We start from the raw sequence: 24,058 nt of genomic DNA, 5'->3' as shown, positions 1-24,058 counted from the left end.
TTCCTCAGGGAGATGCAGGGTTAGCCTGTCACAAGTCCAGGTCACCAACCAGCTACTATATGATCCTGTTTCATGTGTATTTCTGTTTAACTACATTTTTGTTTAATAACATTTTTATTCACTTGAACTTACCTGAATGAAGTTTAACCAGCATACATATTTTTTTCCTGTAAAGATACACCATATTCCTGTAGTTAAAGCATGTGAAGTTCCATGCACAGGGTTTGTTTTAAAAGTGAATTCTTAATCCAAAAACAAACAAACAAACAACAACAACAACAAAAACCAGCCCCCCAAACATAGCAGAAAGCATATTGTAAAACAGACATATGCTTACAAAATGGAGGTAAAGTCCTCTGTCTGACCTTCCTAGGGGACTGTAATCTCCTTGAAGGGGATTACAAGGTGCTGCCTACCTGCTGTCTAGTGTGACTGTTTCCAGAAGTCACACACTCAGGGCTGAGTGAGGACAGGCTGAGCTACATGAGCAGCAAACCCTGGGTCCTGTAAGCTCTAGGACGATGCACCCCCAGTGTGGCAGCAGAGGCCCTGTGAACACAGGGCGCAGAAGGGTGGACTTTTATGTCTTGTGGTAAAATGTATACAGCATGAGGATCATTATTTTCAAAATTGCAATTATAATGTACCAGGCAAAACTGTCCTCTGACCTCCAAATGCACTCTGTGGCACATATGCGCATTAACAAATAACATATAATTTAATATATAAAGAATTTTCCTGAAAGAGAGGATTTTCATTCTAATAGTACATTGGGATGCCCTCAAAGACAAAGTGTTTCGTGCAGGCAAACAGCACAAGTATCCCTGATCATCCCCAGTGGTCGCCCTAAACCTGACCTGCCAGCTTCTCCTGGTCCTTGCTTAACTTCTGCTGGAGGTGTGCCTTCAGTGCTGCAGGTGAAATTATTCAAATTATCTCAACAGCAACAAAGCTCAGAATGCTGAGTCACTGTCCAACACAGAGCCTTTTTCTTCAGGGTGTGTTCATCTTTCTGAGGTGTGAATTGCAAATCTTAACCGCCCCAGTCTACTACAGAGCTGGGTAAAATTTCTCCTGGGACGGAGCAAGGCTGAAAACAGGCAGTGTATCAAACTGGACTAGAGTTCTAGAGGGGTCTATTCACTCTGCTCCAGTATTTGACAGTGTAGGTGACACAGTTAGAAACATCCCAGATAGAACAGCTACCGGGGAAGATTTTTCAGATGTTAAATTTCCACTTTCCTGTTTGCTCTGTTACATCCGGATATTAGGATAGGAAGAGTGTTAGCCATTTTCCCCAGGTTAGCCCTTTGCACAGTCAAGGTGATTTAAATCATCCATTTCTTCCATATTAATATCTGTAGCCCTTCACCAAGTTGAGACCGTGCCAGGTTTTCTGATTTCCAGGTTCTTCTGATTCCAATTCCTTCTATGGTGGTTTTGAGTCTGTGTAGTCTTTCTGTCCGGCTTCATTTTATTTCCTCTCTCTGGTTCTAACAAGGCTTTGCAAAGCGTACTTCCAAATGTACGAGTCAGTGAGCACGTTTCTAACTAGCCTGTTATTCTAGGGACTTTTAATGAATGGGCAAAGTCAGTGCTAATTTCTTTTCATGTTGTGCTGATGAGCTGCAGCCTGCAAACAAGTTGGAGCTGTCTGTGCCACCCTGAAGTCCCTTCAATTTCCTGCAGTAGGACAGCTGGTCCTTGTAGGTGAAGGGTAGAGTAGGAACGAACACAATTGCTTTCTAGCTGTGAGCGCGAAGTTCCAAGGGAACACCCCTCTGCACGCAGCCACCTGGGGTCTGACATTATGGAGACAGATCATTGGCTATTGTGATGAGAACAGGGTTTTATGGGAACCCCCAACCCCACCCTGCTGCTACAGACCAATGCTCTACGTTTCTCAAATACCCTGTGTGCTGTAGCCAAGGAACCCAGCAGGCAGAGCAGAGGTGCAGATGTCTTTGTCATCCTGCAATGCAAAGGACGTGAGGACACTGAAGCCATCATTTTCTTAGCGGACTTAGTATCCTCGGGAGAAGGGATGCCTAGAGTTCCTAGTCTGTTTTGAAAAGGACATGCCAGATTCTCAACTACTTCCTTTCTTCCTTCCTCCCTTCTTTCCTTCCTCCCTTCCTCCCTTCCTCCCTGCCTCCCTTCCTCCCTGCCTCCCCTCCTCCCCTCCTCCCCTCCTTCCTTCCTCCCTTCCTCCCTTCCTTCCTTCCTTCTTTCCGGAAGGTCTTATGTAGTCTAGGCTGGCTTCAAATTCACTATATAATCAAATATAACCTTGAAGATCTGATCCTCCTGCCTCTATCTCCTGAGTGCTGAAATTACAGCATGTGCCACCATGTCCAGTCAGTTTTTTGGGGGGAATAGGGAATTCAACCCAGTGCTTTGAACATATTAGGCAAGCCCTCCACCAAGCCTCGCTCACTTCTCTATGTCTCATGTCACCTGCAAAATAGTTACACATAAAAAGAATTAAAATGATATTTAGTGAAATAAATCTTTTTCTTCCAATTTCTGGGCTTTAATTTTTCTGTCTAATAACCATCTCAGAAGAGGGCCTGCTGTAGAGAGCTAGTGTCCTAAGCAAATTAGCCATTATCTTTGTCAGAGCAGCTGTGACATTCTACAAGCAGTCCTGGAAAGGGGCCTGGTAGATTGTGGAGATCCCCTCATGAAAGGAGGAGCAGGAAGGATGTTAGACCCTCACCTACTATCTCAATCCCTCCCTGCGGCACCTCCCAGCTTGCTGCTGTAATGTAATTCTGCCCCGGTTGCATTTGTTCCCATGGTATAGAAGTGTGGGGATGCTAGAGTGTAGAGACTATGGAAAGGCAACTGGAGGGAGGGCTCCATCTCTGTAGCCATGGGGAAGTTGTCATCTATCACCGGGTGAGACTTTCCACCCTGATGTGGCTGCTTTGGGATCACTCACATTTCTATGGATGTCCCTTTACCCATGATCTACAAGAAAGCATAATGAAGTCATACGCTTACCAGCTCAAACTTTGGTCTGTCACTGGTGCCTTGTCTGAGAGGGGGGCAGATTTTTTTTTATTACATCTCCCCATCCATGAGTTTATGCAATAGGGTGATTCATTAGCTCACAGTCACCTGTCATTCAGTAGTATGGGTCACCAATTCTGTCGTGGAGGCAGCAGTTACACATGGGAGGTCCTGCAGCTCTGAGAACGGTTTTTTCCTTCCCTAACTCCTCTTTCACCATCTGCTTGTCTGCAACTGTATTAAAACTAAATCCGAAGCTCTCATTCCTGTTTGTTACCATCTCAGTGTGCTTGAGAAGCAGAACCTGGGACAGACTCAAGTCCAAATAGTTCATTTGCGAGGTGATCCCAGAAAACACTGAGAGGGAGGGAGAAGGGAGTTAGCCATAAAGGAATCATTACCAACTAGAGCTGCATTCCACTAGGGAATGCTGGGAGACGGGGTATTACAGGAATCTCAGCATTATCCCACCAGAGGGGTGAGGAGGATAAGAGACAAATAGATTCTTGGGACATAATCAATAACATATTACCTTCTAACAGTAGAAGGAAAATCCTGTCTTGTTCACAATGAACAGGGTGTGCTGTCAGTTGCTCCTTATGCCTTCCTTTGTCCTCCTGTCTCAGGGTCAGAACTCTCTAGTGTGGGCACGTGATCTTCCCAAAGATGAGCTGGGCTTTTATCTCTATCTTACGTGGGATATAAATCTTTTCTGCATATACATGTGTGTAGGCACACATGTGTGGGAGTTGTATATTGAGCATATGTATGGGTTTCTGTGTGTGGTGGGGGCATACTTCTGTGGGGTGCATGTGTATCGGGGTTTGAAGTTGAGGTCAGCTATCTTCTTCAGTAACCCTTACTTTATCTTCAGAGACAGCTAGGCTCATGGCAGTATTTACTACTATAAGAAAGGTTTGTATGAGAATATTCATAACAACTGAAAACAAAACGCCTGCTGGAAAATAACCCAAATGGTGAACAATAAACGGAGTGTGGGCTGAGCTTGAAGGTCTGTGGTAGATACTTCTCAGCATGCACAAGGTCCTGGCGTCCATCCCCACAGCACTGGGATAATTTTTAAAAAGCAAACTGTGACCTAGCTATACAATAGAATGTTATTTGGTACTAAAAAAAATATTGATAGAGCCCAGAAATGAAATTACACAGAACAAAAGAAGCAGATATAAGCTAGGGGCTTGGCAGTGGATGTCTGTAATACCACCCTGGGAGTTGGGGGCAGTAGAGTCAGGAGTTGAAGGTCATCTTTGGTAGAGATTAGCCTGAGCTACATGAGTTTCTGACTCAAAAAGGAAAAAAAAATAGTAGATGTAATGGACGTATAATGTACATGTTCACGTGTGTGAAGTCCTGGGAGAGGAAGGCAGAGCTGCAGTGATCAAACTTAGACCAGGCTAGCTGTTTGGTTTTGTGAGGTGGACAATAACTGGGAAGAGAAAGAAATTTAAGAGTTTCAAAAAATGTTTCATATCTGGTTTTGGGTAGTTGCATGAATTATACAGGTAGTAAGACTCACCTAATTGGCTAGGTGTGCCGGTGCACACCTTTAATCCCAGAACCCAGGAAATAGAGACAGGTGGAGCTGAGAGAGTTTGGGGCTGGTCCAGTCTACATAAGGACTCGTAGTCAGTTCCAAAACAGGCAGGGTTACATAGTAAAATCCCCATCTCGAAAATAAAACCAACACAAAACACAAACTTATCTAAACATCAGAGATCTGTGCTTTTTTGTTGCATAATATTTAATAAACATTTGACTTGTATCTTTAAAAAAAAAAAAACAAAAAAACAAAAAAGACACTTTGGCTGTTAAAAAGATGTAATGGTTTGCTCAGTATTCTGACCCCCTCCTCCCAACCCCCACGCGTGCAAGCCTTAGAAGAAGGTAAAAACCTACTGAGTTTTACTCTCTACCATATCTCAAGCACCTTCCACAGTGCTGGGTCTCCAGGTTGCTCCGGTGACTCTCATTAATACTGTAAGTTTGTGCAAGCTCCCAGGCATTGGGCTGTGGCTTTATCATACATCTCCCTCTGCAGGCCTGACCTGCTCTTAGCAGATGCGGGTGGCCCAGAAGCTGGATGCAGGTGTATTGTCTAGGAAGGGAGTTTGCAGGTGGGAACTCAGCAGGACTCTGGGTGTCCTTGGACACTGACAGGGTCCCAACTGTGAGCCCCATCTGTTCCTGTGAAGGGTGTCTGACAGCAGCTGCAGCCCTGGACCTGGGAGGTGAGTGCCCCTGAGACCCAATGTCAGGCTTCTGTTCCCACGCTCCCTTCCTGTAACAGGCCCATGAAAAGTCACTTTAAACCTGGACAGAAAGGATCAACACACATCCCACTTTACAATTTACCAAGTGTTTCCTCCCATAAGCTCTTATTTCATCTTGTCATGGTCCTGAAATGTTTAATGACCCTATTTTACAGAGAGGTTGAGTGATTTCCCCAAGGTCACACAGCCGGCAAGCCATAGACCTGGGATTCAAACCAAGCTTTTAACTATTTACTACCACACTAAGCACAGTACTGCTGTGTCATTTAAGGGCCAGCAGAAGCAGTTTCTAAAACCCGATCCTTTCTGTAAGCTTTCCTGGATGAACAAGACTGGTATATAACAATTTCCCCTTGCTTTTAATCCAATTTATCTTATTTGCCTTGCAGAGATTTACCTGCCTGGACCACCACTACGGATGTCAGTTGCTGACGCAAATTTCCACATTCTTCACTGCCTGCCAAGTACAATCCACACTCCTTCATGTGCTCTTTTGCCCCAACTCCCCTCTTCTTTAAAACAGGGCTTTACTTCCTAGCACCTATACTGCCACCTCTCTATCTCTGGTCCTCAAGCCCTGTCACACTCTACACGACGGGATGCCAGTCTCCTCATCTTTCCTTTGGAAAGCGCACAGTTCTTCCATGGCTCTGCTGTCCACTGGGCATGTAACCTTAGACAAATGAGTGTGTTTGCACCATGCTTCATCTTCCTTACTAGGTCCCAGAGGCTAGATGTGCATCTGAAAATAATAGGTAACCATTTCTGTAATCAGTTGCTGACTAGTATAGTTTGCTTTTGTTTTTTTGTTTTTTTTTAAACTTATTTACTTTGTGTATGAGTGTTCTGTTGCATGTCCACCTACATGCCAGAAGAGGGCATCAGATCCCTTTAGAGATGGTTGTGAACCGTCATGTCAGTGCTGGGAATTGAACTCAGGACCTGTGGAAGAGCAGCCAGTGCCCTTGACCACTGAGCCATCTCTCCAGCCCCAACTAGCATAGTTTTTTTTTTCTTTGCACATTACAGAGAGTTGATGCTTTGTAGTGTACAATTATTACCACTCTCCCAAACATTCTCTAAACATTAACTGTGTAGTCTATAAACTGTTTCCATTGAGCCAGGTTTGATGGCTCTTGGCTACAATCCCAATATTCAGGAGGCCAAGGCAGACTCAAGTTTCAGATCCGCCTAGGCTACAAAATGAGGCCTTGTCTCAAAACGTAATAAATAAATAAACTTCAATTTTAAAAACTTTAAAATTTTCTATTTCTTTTTACTTCCTGTGTTTGGTTAACACAGCCTCCATCCTCTGTGTGCATTGTTCTGATCTGACACAGATTGTATAAATACCAGATTCTTTGTAAGTGGGGCTGACAGATGAAGAGACTGTGGAGTCCACAGTTGTATTTGTGCTCTGCCATTCACAGGCTGTGTCCATTGATAAACCACATCTGCTCTCCAGAATTTATTTTGCCACCATCAGTTCTGGGATGTGTGCTTCTTTAACTTGCCACAAGGTTGTTGGGAGGACAAATGAAATTACAGCTGTGGAAATTTTTTGCTGGCTATAAATCACGCAGAAATGTCATCTGCTTGCTGTTTGATGGGGGCACATTCTCAGCTGCTTGGCCACCCCCTACCCATCTGTGCCTCTCTTCTGGTGAAAAAAAAGGAAGGAGAATGTTCTGGGGTACGGTTGATGAGCAGATTGTCATGGTTCCAGAATTGCCCTTTACGTTGTGCTGGATTTGAGGTAGGATGTGAAGAGATGCCATCATCTGTGAGACTGCTGTGAGGACAGAGACACCTAGAGAGCCGGTCTAGTCCCAGGGTTTAGTGGTTATGAGGAAGTTGGCCAGTTTGAGAAATCTCTCAAGGCTCAGGCTGATGAACGCTTGTGTGGGCTGCCTTGAGAGAATGTGAAGGCTCCCACGATGGTGCTGAAATCTTCCAAATTGTAGGCATAATAGCCTCACTTGCAAGCAGAGTGGAGACAATTTCTCTTGGACGCCCACCATTAAAAACAAAACAAAACAAACAAACAAACCAAACAAAAACAAAACCTAAAACCAGCGAAGACTACACTTCCGTAGTGGCATCCTCTGCTTCCGTTTTTTGGAGAAGCGTGAGCTTTAGCGCCGTGCTTCCTGATTGGCTGGCTGATTGTCGTCAGCTATCACGTGGAGGCGGGCTTTCCAGGACCTTTGACAGGCATGTCTGAGGCGGGAAATGTGGCCTCCGGCCTCGGGCTTCCAGGCGAAGTCTCCCAGTGGTCTCTGAAGCGCTATGGTCGCTTCATGCTCTTGGACAATGGGGAGTCCCCTGGACCTAGCTCGGAAGCTGCTGCAGTGGGCTCGCCCACATGGAAGGTGAGACCTGAGGGCAGGAAGGATGGGCAGCTGCCAGATCCCCAGGGAAGGGGGGCAGACCCTGTCCAGCAGCCACATAGGGCCTGTGCGAGGACTGGAGGGAATGACTTCTAACCCAGGAACTTTGTGTCTGAGTAGGAGTAGGAGGTATCGTTGTAACTCATTTCGTTTTCAAAATAATTATCCAAGGGTAAGATAAACACTCGTATATTCAACAGATATTGATTGAACATGGATTGCATGCTAGACACAGTTCAGTATGCTAGAGATGATTTCCCATGAAGCAAGGTCCAAGTGGTCTGTGCTGTTATGAATGGTTTGTTTGCTTTCTTATGGTACTGGGGATCTAAGTGCCCTATCCCAGAGCTATGTCCTTCGACCCACTCTCTGAGGGCATAGTATTTACCCAGATAACCATGTAAATTGTAGCACGGATAATTAAATCATTCACAGCTAAATTGTCATGCTCTTTGCTAGTCAAGCACCTACACAAGACTAAAGTTGAATTCTGCCTGTTTTTATTTTGGTACAAGGTTTGGACCGAGGCCTCCTTGTGTGCTAAGCATGTGTTTTACCACTGAGCAACACTGCCAGCCCCTGAAATCTAGCACTGATGATGGATTTCCATGTTCTTGGTTAAGCTACTTAGCTTTTCTGAGCCTTATTTATTGTAAAAAAAAATAGAAATGCTATCTTAATGTTATGTTTAAATAATTGTGATAGAGACAAAACAGGTGTAAAATAATGATCTTACTTCATAGGACATGTGTACATGTCCTCTGTAGTTTTTAATATGTTCTTGGATAGCTGTGGGTAAGATAAAATAGAGAAATGAAGGTGTAACATGTGAAAGGCTCCAAACCTGAGAAAACCTTAGCAGGTCTGATAGAGAGAGAAACCAAAAGGTTGCTTAGGGAACCCAGGGAGTGATGGTAATTGGTGAGGATGTCTGGACAGGAAGATGGGTGTCTTGTGAATATTATTTTAGAAGCCTATAGGGAAAGCCATAGGAAAGGTTCTAATCATTCTCTTCTTTGATAAATCACTCTGTCTTTGTAGATGGAATTAGAGGACAGTATCAGTGAGTTCGGGAAGACAGAAGATAATGACGCCTTGGGCCTGTTGGGAGGTGACACTGGAGATGGGGAATGGGACGTATAATGTGGAGGATAGAAATGAAAGGGCTTGGTGATTGATGGAATGTGAGAGGCAAGGGCAGAGCCATTCACTTTCTGGCAGAAGCAACTGAAGGGAAACAGGGTGCAGTGGAGGGAAAACAGATCAGAGACGTCAGATTCGCTTGTGTCGAGTTTAACATGTGTGAGGAAATGCCGGTTGTACTCAGCTGAGTGGAAATGTTCCGGATTCAGCCGGTCTGGGCTGGAGGTGTGAAGGCATGAGTCAGCCTCGGGGAGGTGATACAGTCATGAGGTTAGCGGAGAGTGCATGGCCTAGTCCCAGGGTAGTGCAGCAACTGTACGTCAGCTAGAAGTGCCAGAACCTGGCAGATTGACAAGGGCCAGAGAATTGCAAAGTACCTGGGAGAATGAAGGGTCACTAGTGCTAGAGGGAGTTCTCTCAAGAGGGAGAGAGAATGCTTGCTTAAAGTTTGTTGAGTGGTACTGTCAAGTATAGGAAAGTAATGACGGTGGCCGTTGTGTTTGGCTGTGTGAAGGTTATCCGTGGTCATTAGACAGAGGGGTTTGAGTGAGGGAAGGGTGTCGACGAAGCCAGACTGATGTGGATTGAAAAGTAACTGAGGTGAACACGAGTCTGAGCCAGGCGTACCGTTGTGAGAGCCCCGGCCGAGAATGTGGATAGAAATAGAGCGTTGTGAATTATTCATAACATTCTGGAATATTAGCGTAAAGGGTGCTCTAAAACTTGAAATCAATCTATTTAGGCCCATTTTAAAAATCATTAAATACTTTGTTGTGCTCTTGTGGAACTCTGTATCCTAAATAAGATATAGGGCAAAAATGCAAACTGGAGTGAGAGGAGTTAAATGCCAGCGGATCTATAACTGGATTTTATAGAAAGCCAGGGATGTTAAAGGACACGTTTGACTTCCAAGACTGCTCCAGGAGGCTCCTTGATAATTTTTCCTAACCACTCTTTAATCCTTTTCAACCCTTTTCTCTGTGTTGGGTGCGCTGGCTCAGACTCGTGTAGGTAATTCTTACATTGGAGCCCAGAGCATGGCCATCTTGGCCATTTTAAGAAGCCGACCATTATTACAGTTGTTGCCTTCTCTTTGCAGAGCTCCTCATAATCGCTTGTAAGGAACAGCACTTTTCAGCGGCTTTCAAATGCTTGACACAGCACCATGGCCACAGTGGCAAGAGATGTGGTTGGTGTCTGCACAGCTTTTGAAAACTGGACATTTGTACCTTGCTTTGAATCTCTGCCCAGCCGTCCTGCCTGCTGTGGTCAGCTTCAGCCTAGGTCTGTCATGTTTTCCTTTTAAATGAAAGAGAAGTAAGATTCGTTCTGTTTTAGAGGCACCGTGACTATTGTATAATAGTAATAATAACACTGTATTCTCCAAGTCCCATGTGAATTTCTTTAAAAAAAAAAAAAAAAAAAAAACACTTGGCTTGGTCCCTATAATAAAACTATGTGTTAGGTGAAATGCAGAACTTTATGATAATAAGGTAGTTCTGGTAGATTTTTTTTCTCCTATGGCATGTTTCAAATTCAACTGTCAATAAACCTATTTTGATTTTTTAAGTCCCCCCACCCCCAGAAATTATGGAGAGTCTCTACTCTCTTGGCTCCATATGTGTAGATATTTTGCCCCAGAGAAGATGCTAATCACAGTGGCCACACATTGACAGAACTGTCCATTTAAGAGAAAGATAAACCAGCACTCAGGAGGCAGAGGCAGGCAGATTTCTGAGTTCCAGGACAGCCAGGGCTATACAGAGAAATCCTGTCTCCTGTCTCGAAAAGCCAGAGAGAGAGAGAGAGAGAGAGAGAGAGAGAGAGAGAGAGAGAGAAATAGAAATAACACAAGACTTCTCTGACTGGAAGTCCCAGCTGAGAGGGAAGGCCAAGTTAAGGTCAACAGAGGTCCAACCCCACTGATTCTAGTTATGTTTCTGAATTGTTATGATATGTCATACAATTTGGAAGCAAATAAACTTTTTGTAAGATTGAACAAACAAACAAACAGAAATGCCAAAATAAAACCCCAAACTCACCCCAGTTTATAGCTATGCCACTCAGGCTTTGGTGTTCTCTGTTGTCCTGTAGGGATTTTGTTAAAATGCAAATTCTTCCTCAGTCAAAACAGACTGGTGTGGGAAATGGATTCTGTCATCATAGAGAGCTCCCAGGTGACCCTGGTATTGGCTTAGGGACTAAGCTTTGAGAGAAGGGGTTTGGGTGACCTTGAATGAAGTGAGCAGCTATGTAGTACAATTCATAAAATGAATTTATAGAGTTATGACTAAGTTAGATTCCAAATGAATATGCAAATTTTTATTAGTGGGGTTAATATTTCAGCCATCTGTCATCCTCTAAGTGGATGAGCAGATGAAATACAAACTGGAACTTGATTTTAATTCCTTGTGTCTATTGGCTCAACCTGTCTGACAGAAATTATCATACTAAGAGATTGGTCCACTTTAAATGTCTGTATATAATTTATTCTGTTAATTTGAGAATTTTGAAAGGTGATGTTAATTGCAGGTTGCTTTTAAATTAAAGTTTTACCACGTTTTTCAACTTTTAAATATTTCTCAGACATACCTTAATTGGTTGAACCTGAAATCTTTTTAGATTTTGTAGGAGGACCTTAAAATAATTGCTCTACTTAGAAATTAAGAAATGGAATATGAAATGTGTACTTGAGATGAACTTTGAATGTGAGTTCAATGTTGGGAAGCCTTGAGGCCGCTTTTCTTTTGTATGTCTAGTGTCTCTGTGTCCCCTGCCATGTGTGAAACCCCGAGTGGTTTTGGCTGAATGTGTGGTGGCATGGCAACTTTTTTTTTTCTTTTTCTGATACAGGGTCTCACGGTGTAACTCTAACAGCCTGGAACTTGGTATATAGACCAGCCTGGCCTTGAACTCAGAGTTCTGCCTGTCTCTCAAGCACTGAGATTCAAAGGCTTATGCCACTTTGCCTGGCGTCCTGTTTAGAGTGAGGTCTTTCAGCAGCCCTGTGTAGGAAATACTATATCCATTTTTTGGATGAATCAGCTGAACCTGAGAGATGGTCTAAGAATTTCCTAAGAATTTCAAGAGAAGTGAGGAGTAATTTGGACTTCAGTTTTCTTGTCTCTAGAGCTTGTGCTTTTAATTATGGTGTTGTTCGCCTTAGAAATGTTAGAATTTCCACAGTTTTCAAATTAGCATACAAAATGAGAGCGATTAAGATGATTTGTTCATGTCTTAAGGACAATTTAATTTTCAGTAAAATTTCAAGAAAATTATTTTAGAAAAATGGGAAAATAGCAGTTCTCCCTTGTGTGCTGGATACGTTCTTGGTACATCCTAATTGTTCTGAATTTTAACTGATTGGGTCCAGAAAATTCTTGTGTTCCTATAAATATTCCAGCTCCCTCCCTACCCCCCCCCCCATCTTAGTTAGGGTTTCTGTTGCTGTGAAGAGACACCGTGACCACAGCAACTCTTATAAAGGGAAACATCTCATTGGCTGGCTTATAGTTTAGCTCATCATTGTCATGGCAGCATACAGGTTCTGCATCTGGATCTGCAGGCAGCCTGAAGAGACAGTGAGCCAATAGGCTTGACTTGAGTTTCTGAAACCTCAAAGCTCCACCCCCACCCTTCAGTGACACACTCTCTCCAACAAGGCTACACCTCCTAATAGTGTCACTTCCTATGAGCCTATGGGGCCATTTTCATCCCCCTCCAGGCGCCCTCCCCCCACCAGATAAGTTACTGGAAAAAGTTGCATCCTTTCAAGTGTGTTTTTAACCCATGTGAAGACTGGCAAAACATTTGGTTTAAACATTTAGCTCCCACCCCCAGATGCTGAGAAGAAAGTCCTTAAGAGAATGCTATTCAGCATCCCATAAATGGCATGTCTTCCACTCTGGCTGCTGAGCTATAGGCAAGGCTCAGGGCCCTGTGTGGGTCTAGGCAGCACTTCCTTAAGGACTTGGGGGTAGTTCTTTCTCCAGCCATGTGTGGTGAGCAGAGAGTGGCACTGAAGGACAGGCTTCGGAAGTGTCTGGGGTTCACTCTGGGTGTCTCCTCTGGTGTTCTCTCCTGTGTATTCTTGGCTCTCTGACCTTCTTGGGCATCCAGCTTCATGTCTTAGACACAGAGAGACCCCCCCAGACCCTGCTTGAGTGTTTTTTTTTCCTGCGCTTTACTACGGAAATTCTCCAAGCAATGAGAGACATCGTTGACATCTGTAGGATACTTTATAATTTGTGTTTTTTCTAACTTCTTCCTACTTATATTTTATAACTCTTTGGGACACTAGCAGGAGAGCTCGCTGGTCATCCTCTCTCCACTAATTGTTTCCTGGGCCTTAGCATTAAGCTAGGTGCTGGGAAAGTTGTGGAACTGTCTACAGGATTCACTCAGTGGTTTTGTTGTTTGTTTGACCACGTGGGGCTGGATGATCTCAGCATTTCTGCTTCAGTGTCTCCAGTGCTGGGATTACTGGGGTGTTCCCCATGCCTGGCCTCACATGGTCTTAAAATATAGTCATGTTACTCTTAAGGAGAGAGTTAAATTCTGAGAACTACATCATCAGACAGTTTTGTAGCTATACTAACATCATGGTGTATAGTTAGACCAGCCATATCATTAAATGTTACTATCTTATGGAACCATTCCTTTGTCTGTGGTCCTGTGGCTTGTTTTTGACTGAAGCACCATTCAGCAGCCATGGCTGTATTAGATATCCCAGTGTTGAGGAGAGCAGACCTCTGGTCCACATTCCTCCAGATAGGCAGGCAGCCTTTGTCAGAGGTGTGCCATGTACTTCTCACAAGAAGCTGAAACCTGGCAGGTTAAATAGCTTGTCAGATGTTGACACAGAGAGTGTAACCCTAGGCTCCAGAGCTCCGATCTTACTCTGCTATCTGCTGCTTCCTACCTTGGTGTCTTTTCTCCTGAAGGTGAGAATTATTGTCAAGTGTTATTCTTTGGGCTGGAGAGATGGCTCAGCAGTTAAGAGCACTGACTCCTCTTCCAGAGATCCTGAGTTCAATTCCCAGCAACCACATGGTGGCTCACAACCATCTGTAATGGGATCCGATGCCCTGTTCTAGTGTGTCTGAAGACAGCTACATTGTACTAACACACATTAAATAAATAAAAATCTTTTTTTAATTTCTTTTTTTAATTGGATATTTTATTTATAAAAACACCCTCCGCCTATCCTCCCCCTGCCCCCTCACTAACCCACCTACTCCCACTTCCTGGCCCTGGCATTCCCCACACTGGGGCATAGAGCCTTCTCAGGACAAAGGGCCTTTCCTCTCATTGATGCATATGTAGCTGGAGCCATGAGTCCCACCATGTGTGCTCTTTGGTTGGTGGCTTAGTCCCTGGGAGCTCTGGGGGTACTGGCTAGTTCATATTGCTGTTCCTCTTATGGGGCTGCAAACCCCTTTCTCTGTCTCCTTCATTGGGGACCCTATGCTCAGTCCAGTGGATGGCTGTGAGCATCCACTTCTGTATTTGTCAGGCTCTGGCAGAGCCCCTCAGAGAGAGCTTTATCAGGCTTCTGATATAGGATTTTAAAATCTTTAAAAAAAAAAAGTAGTTATTCTTCTCTCAAGAATCCTCCATTTTCTTAAAGTCAGGTTACATCTTAAGATTAATATTAGCTCTGAGTGACAGAAGATGAAAACTTAATTTTCACCGTAAGTCCAGAGCTGGGGTGACGCCGCTCGGTGTCAGGAATAGAGGCTTCCTTCCAACAAACTTCTGCCCTGCATGACTGTGGTGACGGTTAATATTGCCAGCTTCACAGGGTCTATAATCGTCCTTGAGATAAGCCTCTGGGCACACTCATACTCATGAGGGGTTATCTAGATTAGGTTAGCCTCTGGGTGTCCCTGGGAAGGGTTTTTCTTCCTGAGGCTAATTGAAGTGAGAAGGCCCACTCTAAACGTGAGCAGTACCATTCAGTGAGCTTGGTTTACAGTTCTCAGCACCCTGACTGTGGATGTCGTATGGCCAACTACCACCAGCTGAGTGATTTCCCTGCCGTGATGGGCCCGTAAACCATGAGCTACATACAATCAACAGTTCTTCACTAAGTTGCTTTTGTCTCAAGGTGTTTTATCACAGCAACTGGAAAAGAAACTAAGACACTGTGATAATCTGAGAAAGAACCAGGGTTCTAGGAGCCTGAAGAAGGGGTGAACTGGACAGAGTGTACGTGTGTAGTTTCCTAAGGGAATTTCTGTAAGCCACCGTGTGATGCTTTACCTTATAATACACTAGGCAGAGCTTAAACCCACATGGAAGACTGATGTATACCTCATGGTCATATGTCCTATTACTATGTAAAAGGAAAAATGAATGTCTGGGGTTAGCTGGCAGTTTGTCACCCACTTCCGAATCTGAAGACTTATCTCTGAGTTCTTGGCTGGAATTCAGAAGGCATTTGTAAGGACCTACTGTGTTCTCCATGTGCCCCTCAAAGATTGTTGTGCTGGTGGGTGAACCTGGTGTCTGATGTGTTGGAGGTGAAGTGCATGCTGATGAGGCCATGCCACCACCACCACACTCAGAGATTAATGGTGGTCTCACATCGTGGGTTATCTCAGAAAAACTAAAGGTCGTCACCCTGTGTAACTGGTGCCTTATATACTCAGCCATATTTCCTTTCTGTGTTAGAATATTGCCAAGGAAGCCTCCAGACCTACTGAGAGCTACTTAATCTTAGACACTGAGCCTCCAAAACCATGAGCTAAATGAGCCTGTTTATAAAGTGCCAGTCTGAGGAATTCCATTTTGTCAACAGAAAATGGATTAGTGGAAGTAATAAAACTAACCGTTGCTTAGTGCGTAAATACTGCATGTCCAACCCTGGCATGGGATCTGGCTGATGTCTCAGAAAGTTTTACTGAATGGTGAATGAAAGCCAAGCATTCTGCTGACATCTGACCTCGCACTGTCATTTAATCTTTGAAAATTCTATAAGCACGGCTTCTTAAGCCTTTTCTACTCCCAACCCTGTGTGCCTAAGTAATTTTATGCTACTTTGGATGTATAAGTATATAAAATAGATATAGAATTCAAACAATTACCGAATAATAAATCACAAATGATATCAGTGATGAGAATTCTGTTTGAAACCAATATGTAGCACAGGATGGCAGAAGTATGTTTAAGGCCATTTCCAAACTTACTGGAAATTCTGTCCTAATCCCAAGACAAAATTCATTAGTGAGCCTTTCTTAACAGTTTTTATGGAACCCAAACCAGCGACTCAAACATCAATTTTTAAAGATCTGTTTGTCATTTGATGTGCACGTGTGTGTTTACACGTATGCATGTTACCATGTGAATGCAGTGCCCACGGAGGCCAAAAGGGCACCAGATCCCCTGGAACTAGAGTTATAGATGGTTATGAGATGCTGCGTGGGTGCTGGGAACCCATCCTCGGTCCTCTGTAAGACCAGCCAGTACCCTTCCATCCTCGGTCCTCTGTAAGACCAGCCAGTACCCTTCCATCCTCGGTCCTCTGTAAGACCAGCCAGTACCCTTCCATCCTCGGTCCTCTGTAAGACCAGCCAGTACCCTTCCATCCTCGGTCCTCTGTAAGACCAGCCAGTACCCTTCCATCCTCGGTCCTCTGTAAGACCAGCCAGTACCCTTCCATCCTCGGTCCTCTGTAAGACCAGCCAGTACCCTTCCATCCTCGGTCCTCTGTAAGACCAGCCAGTACCCTTCCATCCTCGGTCCTCTGTAAGACCAGCCAGTACCCTTCCATCCTCGGTCCTCTGTAAGACCAGCCAGTACTCTTAAAGCTGAGCCACCTCTCTAGGCCTCAAACAGCAAGTTTATTTTCCTCCTTTTCTGGATTTTTGACACAGGCTTTCTTTGTTTTGTTGCCATGGTGAGATACAAGGACCAGGGTAACTTATAAAAGAAAGCAAATAATTGGGGCCTTGCTCACAGTTTCAGAGGATTAGCACATGATTGCCACGCTGGGAACCAAGGGGGCAGGCAGGCGTGGTACTGGAGCAGTAGCTGAGAGCATACATCTGATCCATAAAACAGAGGCAGAAAGAGCAAGAGGCTGGGTCTGTATGACCTTTTGAAACCTCAGAGCCCACACTCAGGGTCACACCTCCTCTAAGGAGGCCACACCTCCTAATCTTTCCTAAGCAGTCAATCAACTGGGGATCAAAATATGAGCCGATGAAGGCCATTCTCATTCAGACCACCCCACAGTCTCTCTATGTAGTCCTGGTTGCTCTGGAAACTTGCCATGTAGACCAGGCTGGTCTTGAACTCACAGAGATGCACTCACCTCTGCCTTCCAGTCAAACAGTAATTTAAAAAAATCAAATATTCTATATATAATCTAGAGGTACACTGATTTGATACTTACAGTTTGAGAACTGACAGCAAAAAATAAAATACTAATTATTTCCCACTACTAAATTGTGGTGTTTCTGTAAGAACAGGAGGCTTTGTGTACAGTAAACACGCTGCGATTCATAATGTAGAGTAGTCTCAAATCCTAGCCAGGGTGTTTCAAGTGGTATTCATTGGTGTGTGGTCTAAGTACGTGCAGAAGACAAAGTGTACATGTTGTGTGTTCAGTAATAAGGCTGCAATGAAGTCCCATCATGCAACATGAGTACGTGCTGCCAGAACTTGAGAGTCACCGTGTTGTTGGTGTGCAGAAACATTATATTGTCGGTGGGTTTTTCATGACCTCCATCTTCAGCTATGGGACTATGACCCACAGTTTAACAAGCCCTGCATAAGTTCATAAGGTGGTTAGTAGTATCTCTATTCTATAGTCCAAAAAACAAAAATTGTTCTTCTAAGTGGTAAGGCTGAGATTTGACTCTATGACTACCTGACTCGGGTAATGTCTCTTATACAGTGGTAGTTGTTGGTGCTATCCACATACACTCCGGTTTCACATGGACTGTGTTAGGTGACACGTGCCTGGTTTGTGACTGGTTTGGGGCAGTGCTGGTGGGTGACTGGTCTTACTGTTTCCTTTGGCACACTTGTTGGTGCTGTAGGAAGGGTCAAGCAGTGTGAGATGGAGGGAGTGGGAGAACAGAATGGACAGGTGGCAGTGAACGAGGCGGGTCAGGGCCTGTAGTGTGCACCAGCCCACACCGGCTGACACAGACGTGTTTCACACTCAAGGCTGTTACCTAATTGGATCTTATGTTACGCACATTATACATTGCCTCGGATTTTGAAAAAGAACCTTGTAAGTGATGTTCTAACGTTTTTTTTTTTTTTTCCTTATGACAGAATCATTGCTTATTCCCAGAACTCTAGTTTATAAATACATATTTCTACCTTGGGGTCAGACTCTGTTCTCTTTCTTCAGAAACAAAAGCTTAATTTTGTACAGCAGTTTCCATGGAGGACATGGCTTGTTTGAACATGATTTAAGGTGGAATGACTTAAGGTGGAATTTATATGCACAGATATAGTGATAATACCGTGGCTAAGTGGTTAAGGAGCTTTAGGACATTACAGTTTAGAGTGAGGCCCACAAATGCTAAAATCTCATCAACTTTTAGGATTTTTTTTTCCTACTCTCTGTGTCCAGACACTGGAAGGCTCTGTTAGAGGTGACTAAGGCTGAGAGGACGAGCCAGCTGCACCCAACTGCCTGATTACGTGGAACCCAGGGGACGTCTCAGTTCCCAGTGACAGCCGAGGCTCTAAAATCTTTAACACCATGTAGAAACACTTAGGATGCTGGAAGCATTAGGTGCTTCTCTGGCTTTGGGGATGCATGGAAGATAGGTGTGCTGGCTGGTTTTGTGTCAACGTGATACAGGCTGGGGTTACCGCAGAAAGGAGCCTCCCTTGAGAAATGCCTCCATGAGAGCCAGCTGTATGCATTAGTGATCAAGGGGGGAGGGCCCATTGTGGGTGGTGCCATCTCTGGACTGGAGGTCTTGGGTTCTATAAGAAGGCAAGCTGAGCAAGCCAGGGTAAGCAAGCCAGTAAGTAACATCCCTCCATGGCCTCGGCATCAACTCCTGCTTCCTGCGCTGTGTGAGTTCCAGTCCTGACTTCCTTTGGTGATGAACAGCAATGTGGAAGTGTAAGCTTGAATAAACCCTTTCTGTCCTAACTTGCCTCCTGGTCATGATGTTTGTGCAGGACTAGAAACCCTGACTAAGACAACAGGAAAGAATGTGAGAGTTACCAAGACCTAAGTGTGCCGGTGGGAAGGACCACTTTGCAGTCTAGTTGGTGTGTTGGCATTTGTTACATTATTTGAAATATTATTACATAATAGATGCTGGCCTTTAACTCCTGATCTTCCTGCCTCAGCTTCCCAAATGTTGTGATTACAGGCATGCAACCCTATACCTGATTTTTTTTTTGACCGTTTATTAGTCTGTGCAAATTTTTCTTGTATGTGTTTGTGGTTTATGTTCATATGTTTGTGTGTTCCCGGGAGGGATCAAGGAAGACTTGCCATTTTCTGTACTGAGGCAGGCTCTCTAGCTGAGTATGGAGCGTGCCAATTCTGCTTGTCTGGCTAACCAGCTTGCTTTGGTGAGTCCCTGCCTCCCGATCTGGTGCCCTGGGATTCGATGTATATTACCATGCATGCTCAACTTAGTGTGAGTTCCAGGGCTCTGAACTCCAGGCTTTATGCTCACCTTACTGTTGTCCAGCTCAGTCTGAGGAAATTCTAAGGTGTTTCATTTTGTTATTGTTGTTGTTAGGGTTGTATAGCCCAGATTAGCCTCAAACCTACCAGGTAGCCAAAGATGACTTTAATTCCCGATCCTCTAGCCTCTTGAGTGGATATATTCTAAGTTAACTCCAAAAGCCGGGTTTAGAAGCTTGGATACTTTCTTTTTTTTTAATTTTTAATATTTTTTATTACATATTTTCCTCAATTACATTTCCAATGCTATCCCAAAAGTCCCCCATAGCGCCCCCCACTTCCCTACCCACACATTCCCATTCTTTTGGCCCTGGCATTCCCCTATATTGGGGCATATAAAGTTTGCAAGTCCAATGGGCCTCTCTTTCCAGTGATGGCCGACTAGGCCATCTTTCGATACATATGCAGCTAGAGACAAGAGCTCCGGGGTACTGGTTAGTTCATCATGTTGTTCCAACTATAGGGTTGCAGATCCCTTTAGCTCCTTGGGTACTTTCTCTAGTAGAAGCTTGGATACTTTCATGACCAGTAATCTTATTCTTCGGAGTATGTGGCAAAAGATGCAGAATTACGTCTAATGCCATGGTACACTTAATTTATTTGTGAGCTCATAAAGAAAAAACAAAACAAAACACCCTACATATATCATTTCTTTGGGGGCTACATGGGGAAAGTCTTGGAGTTACTGTTCCTATAATTGTGGGGTTTTTTTAATTGTTAAAATTGTATTTCTGTAAAATACAAAGCCAATTGTTTTATAGTTTATGTATGTGGCAGGACCATGCTTTTTTAGCCTGCTCTACTCCAGAAATCTGTAGAAATGACTGGGAGACTCTCTAGCTCCAGCCAGTGGGGTGGCAGTTGCAGCCCATTTAGCATATTTGCATGGCGTTTGTATTTTATAATGTATAAATCAGCAGTTTGAACCAACCTACAAAGCTGTGACACTTTTGAGTGATCTTAAAAGCAGAGAAGAAAACCCTTAATCAGGAACGTAATTTAATTCATCACAAATCTGAAGGTAATTTATTTCATCCTTCAGGTAGATATAATTTAGAATAATTATATTTGAAATTTTAAAAATATTTTTTGTATAATTCTTTTGACTTTTCCTACTTATTTTATATTTCTCTTGTGAAGATTGTATCCGTGTACGCATTATATTATGAAGAGAGCCTTATTAATCGGTGTTTAAGCTATTCTTGGATTAGGTAACATACAGAAGCTTGTGATGGGTGGGCAGACTCAGTTCTCAACATATGGCTTAATATTAATGAAATAGTCCTTGTTCTCACAACACCTTAAAGTATTTTTTGTTATGACTTGATCATTGAGCATTTTCTTTGACCTTTCCACATTGTGTTAACTTGGACATTCTAGAAAAGGCTGAATTATTAGTCATTAAAGGTATTTCTAAAGAGTCAGAAATAGGCAGCCTAATCCCTATTTAGATTATGTCAAGTGTTATGACATTGGAATTCCTCTGTAAAATTTGGGCCTTATATTAAAATCTTAAACATATGCCATTGCCCTTTATAATAAGTTCCTTCCTTAACCTTGACTCTTTTAAGTACCAAAGAACATGAAAACCTCTTTTAACTCTCGTGTGTGTGTGTGTGTGCGCGCGTGCGCGCATGTACATGTGGTAGTGGAAGCCAGAGGTCTATGCCCATTGTCTTAACTCAGTATCCTCTACCTTTATTTATTTTGGGGGACGGTCTCTTTTGAACCTGCACTCTGTGGATTTGACAAGGCGTGCTAGCCCGTGAGCACCAGGAGCTCACCTTTCCTTCCCTCCTCCCAACCAGTGCTGGGATCACAGGTGCCACTGAGCCTCGGCCTCACTTGGTTCTGTGCAGCAGTTTACAGCCCAAGCCGCCTCTCTATCACTCCTGTCGTGGTTTTTATTCTAAGCTAAACTTAGATAAAATCACAGGTAGAAAAAACAGTATGGTGGCCCATGATAGGATCCCATCCGTCGTAGCACAACCTAAAGGCGGTACTGGAAGATTTTAGACCTGAGAAGCCAGGACTGCAAAGTAGGAGGACACAAAATTGACACTGAGAAAGCCGGTAGCCTTTCTGTGCTCCACAGCGAACTGCTGAGAAAGAAATCAGGGGCGCAATCTCTCTCACTCACAGCTGCCTCAAGAAATGGTAAAAGTTCTAAACCTAGTTATGAAGGTGAAAAGCTTCTTTAATAAAAACTATAAAAAGAAAAATTAAAAGACAAAAGGTGGAAGAGCAGAATTAATATAGTAAAAATGCCATCTTGTTGAAGGTGGCCTACAAATTCAGTGTAATCACCATCAAAATACCGAAGTTATTCTTCACAGAACTTAAAAAAGAAAGAAAGAAAATTCATCGTGGAAGCACAGAGAGATAAAACCTTCGGTTGCTGAATAAAACCTCGAGCAACAGGGCAACTGGTGCAGCCTCATCTGATGGTCTGCGCTCTTGCTGGGGAGTGGCAGAGTATCTGGAGATTGATCAAATTCAAGCTGAGTTCACTGAGACAAGCATAGAGTGGTGTTCCTCTGCTGAGAGGGTGTTGTTCCTAGCTTTCTCTTTATGTTCTTGTTCTTGAACTATGATGCCTACATACATAAATTAGGATTTGTATTTCTTGGATTGGATGTTTTCCCCTTTCCAGGTCTCCGCTTCAGAAACCCCCTATCCCATCTCCCCTCTCCCTGCCTCTATGAGGGTGCTCACCCACCCACCCACCCACTCCCTTCTTTCCTCCCTGGCATTCCCCTAGATCTGTTAAATTTTGACATAGTAATTTTATTGTTCTAATTTTAGTTTTTGGACTGCCCTGCAACCCACCCCACCCTCACAGTTGCCATTAACCAGGTGGTAATATTACACAGTGCAAGTGGAGACCATGTTTGCTCTTCCTCTTGAGTTGCCACTTTGAAGAAAATGGGTTCCCTAGGATCCTCAAGCACTAAATTGTTTTTGTGTTTAGCCAGGAGCTTTGAGGACATTTCTGTGTGCCTAGAACTTAGGGTTTCACTGGGATGTGACCAGTTCTTGCTTTTGTGTTTTCTGCTACCCCATTGATTGCTGGAACTCGATTCCTTTATTCAGTCTCGTATCTTCATGCAGTCTCGTGTCTCTCTGGGATTTTTCTTCTGTTTAGTGGGTGGCTTCCCTTGCTCTGTTCTCCACACGTCACCAACACTGTTGTCCTGACCCTGACTCTCAATCCCTGTGTCTTACACTGTCACAAGTGATCTCTTCCTCCTTGTAGTTCCCCCGAGACTCTGAGCTTTCTCCTTTTGACCATTAATTTGGCCTCATATTGTTCATTTGCCTATTGAATGTTTATTTTCATAAAATGGTTTTAGCTCCAAGACTTGAAGAGTGTTAGTTATTAGTAATAATTATTTTTTAGGCTATCAATCTCCTTGAACAGCTTTGCTTCTCCAGGTTGTCCTTATTCTGATTTTTCTCCCCCCCCCATATATTAATTATAAAGAAATAATGAGTGTCTTAGTGTTTCCATTGTTGTGAAGAGACACCATGACCAAGGCAACTCTTATGAAGGACAGCATTTAATTGGAGCTGGCTTATAGGTTCTGAAGTTCAGTTCATTGTCATCATGGTGGAAGCATGGCAGCATCCAGGCAGGTATGGTGCTGGCAGAGCTGAGAGTTCTGCATCTAGTTCTGAAGGCAAACAGGAGACTAGCTTCAAGGCAGCTAGAAGGGTCTCAAGGCCCAACCCCACAGTGACACACTTCCTCCAAGGCCACACCTACTCTAACAAAGCCACGCCCCCTCCAACTTAGCCACACCTCCCGCTAGTGCCACTCCCTGGGTCAAGCATATTCAAACCACCACCATGGGTTTGACCCTCCTGCAGAGGAGTAGGGAGTACTCTTTGGAGCCTGGGAGGGAGAGTGAACTTGAGAGCACACTGATGTCTGGTGCCTGTTCTTTAGCCTGGGACTGCCCAGGCACTGCAATATTGTCCTTCCCCAGGGTTCCATACACAGAGTTTCACTGATTCCGCCCTAGAGGGGAAAACGTTTTGCCTGCTCCTTTATCTGCCCCCTGAGGCCTCAGGCCGCTCATTAGAACCACTCGAATGCAGACCTTAATGATGCTCCGGGAAGGTAACTGGTATTTGGATTGTGTTTGGAAAGGAGTGACCACAGGACAGAGCCTAGCTACCATTATTTCCCTGATCCCCTTAGTAGTTCTTAAATTCAACACTTTAAAACTATATGAACTTACCATGCAAAGTCCATCCTAGTGCAATCCTAGCACAATCCTGGCACTTGGGAAGCTGGGTAATAGGGTTGCTGTGGATTTGAGGCCAGCATGGCACCCTTTTCTGACACCTGGCTAACTCTCATGCCTTCAGCTGTTTGCTCAAGCCATGCCTTCTCAGGGACACTCCTGCTCTCCCCTCCCTATTCATACTGTTTTGTGTGTGTGTGTGTGTACCCTAGAGCTGCAGTCACAGTGATTGTGAGCACCTGCTGTGGTGGTTTCTGGGAGTCCTTCTTGACCCTCCTTTCAGTGCCTGTCACA

At 44.0% G+C, this 24,058-nt stretch overlaps 1 protein-coding gene across 1 annotated transcript in view; it reads left to right on the top strand.

Moving 5' to 3' along the window:
• Window positions 1-7,522: 7,522 nt before the first annotated feature.
• The window catches only part of Rec114 (REC114 meiotic recombination protein), an 86,394-nt gene continuing 69,858 nt past the window's right edge, over window positions 7,523-24,058 (top strand). Inside the window, exon 1 of the mRNA XM_021172887.2 lies at window positions 7,523-7,678. Within this exon, the coding sequence (XP_021028546.1) occupies window positions 7,523-7,678 (156 nt within the window). The remainder of the gene's footprint in view (window positions 7,679-24,058) is intronic.

The sequence above is a fragment of the Mus caroli genome, unplaced genomic scaffold (genome assembly GCF_978045245.1).
Source record: "Mus caroli unplaced genomic scaffold, Mus_caroli_1 scaffold_11, whole genome shotgun sequence".
In the NCBI taxonomy this organism is placed as follows: domain Eukaryota; kingdom Metazoa; phylum Chordata; class Mammalia; order Rodentia; family Muridae; genus Mus; species Mus caroli.
Note: the sequence above shows the minus strand (reverse complement) of the source record. Positions and strands in the feature narration are given on the sequence as shown.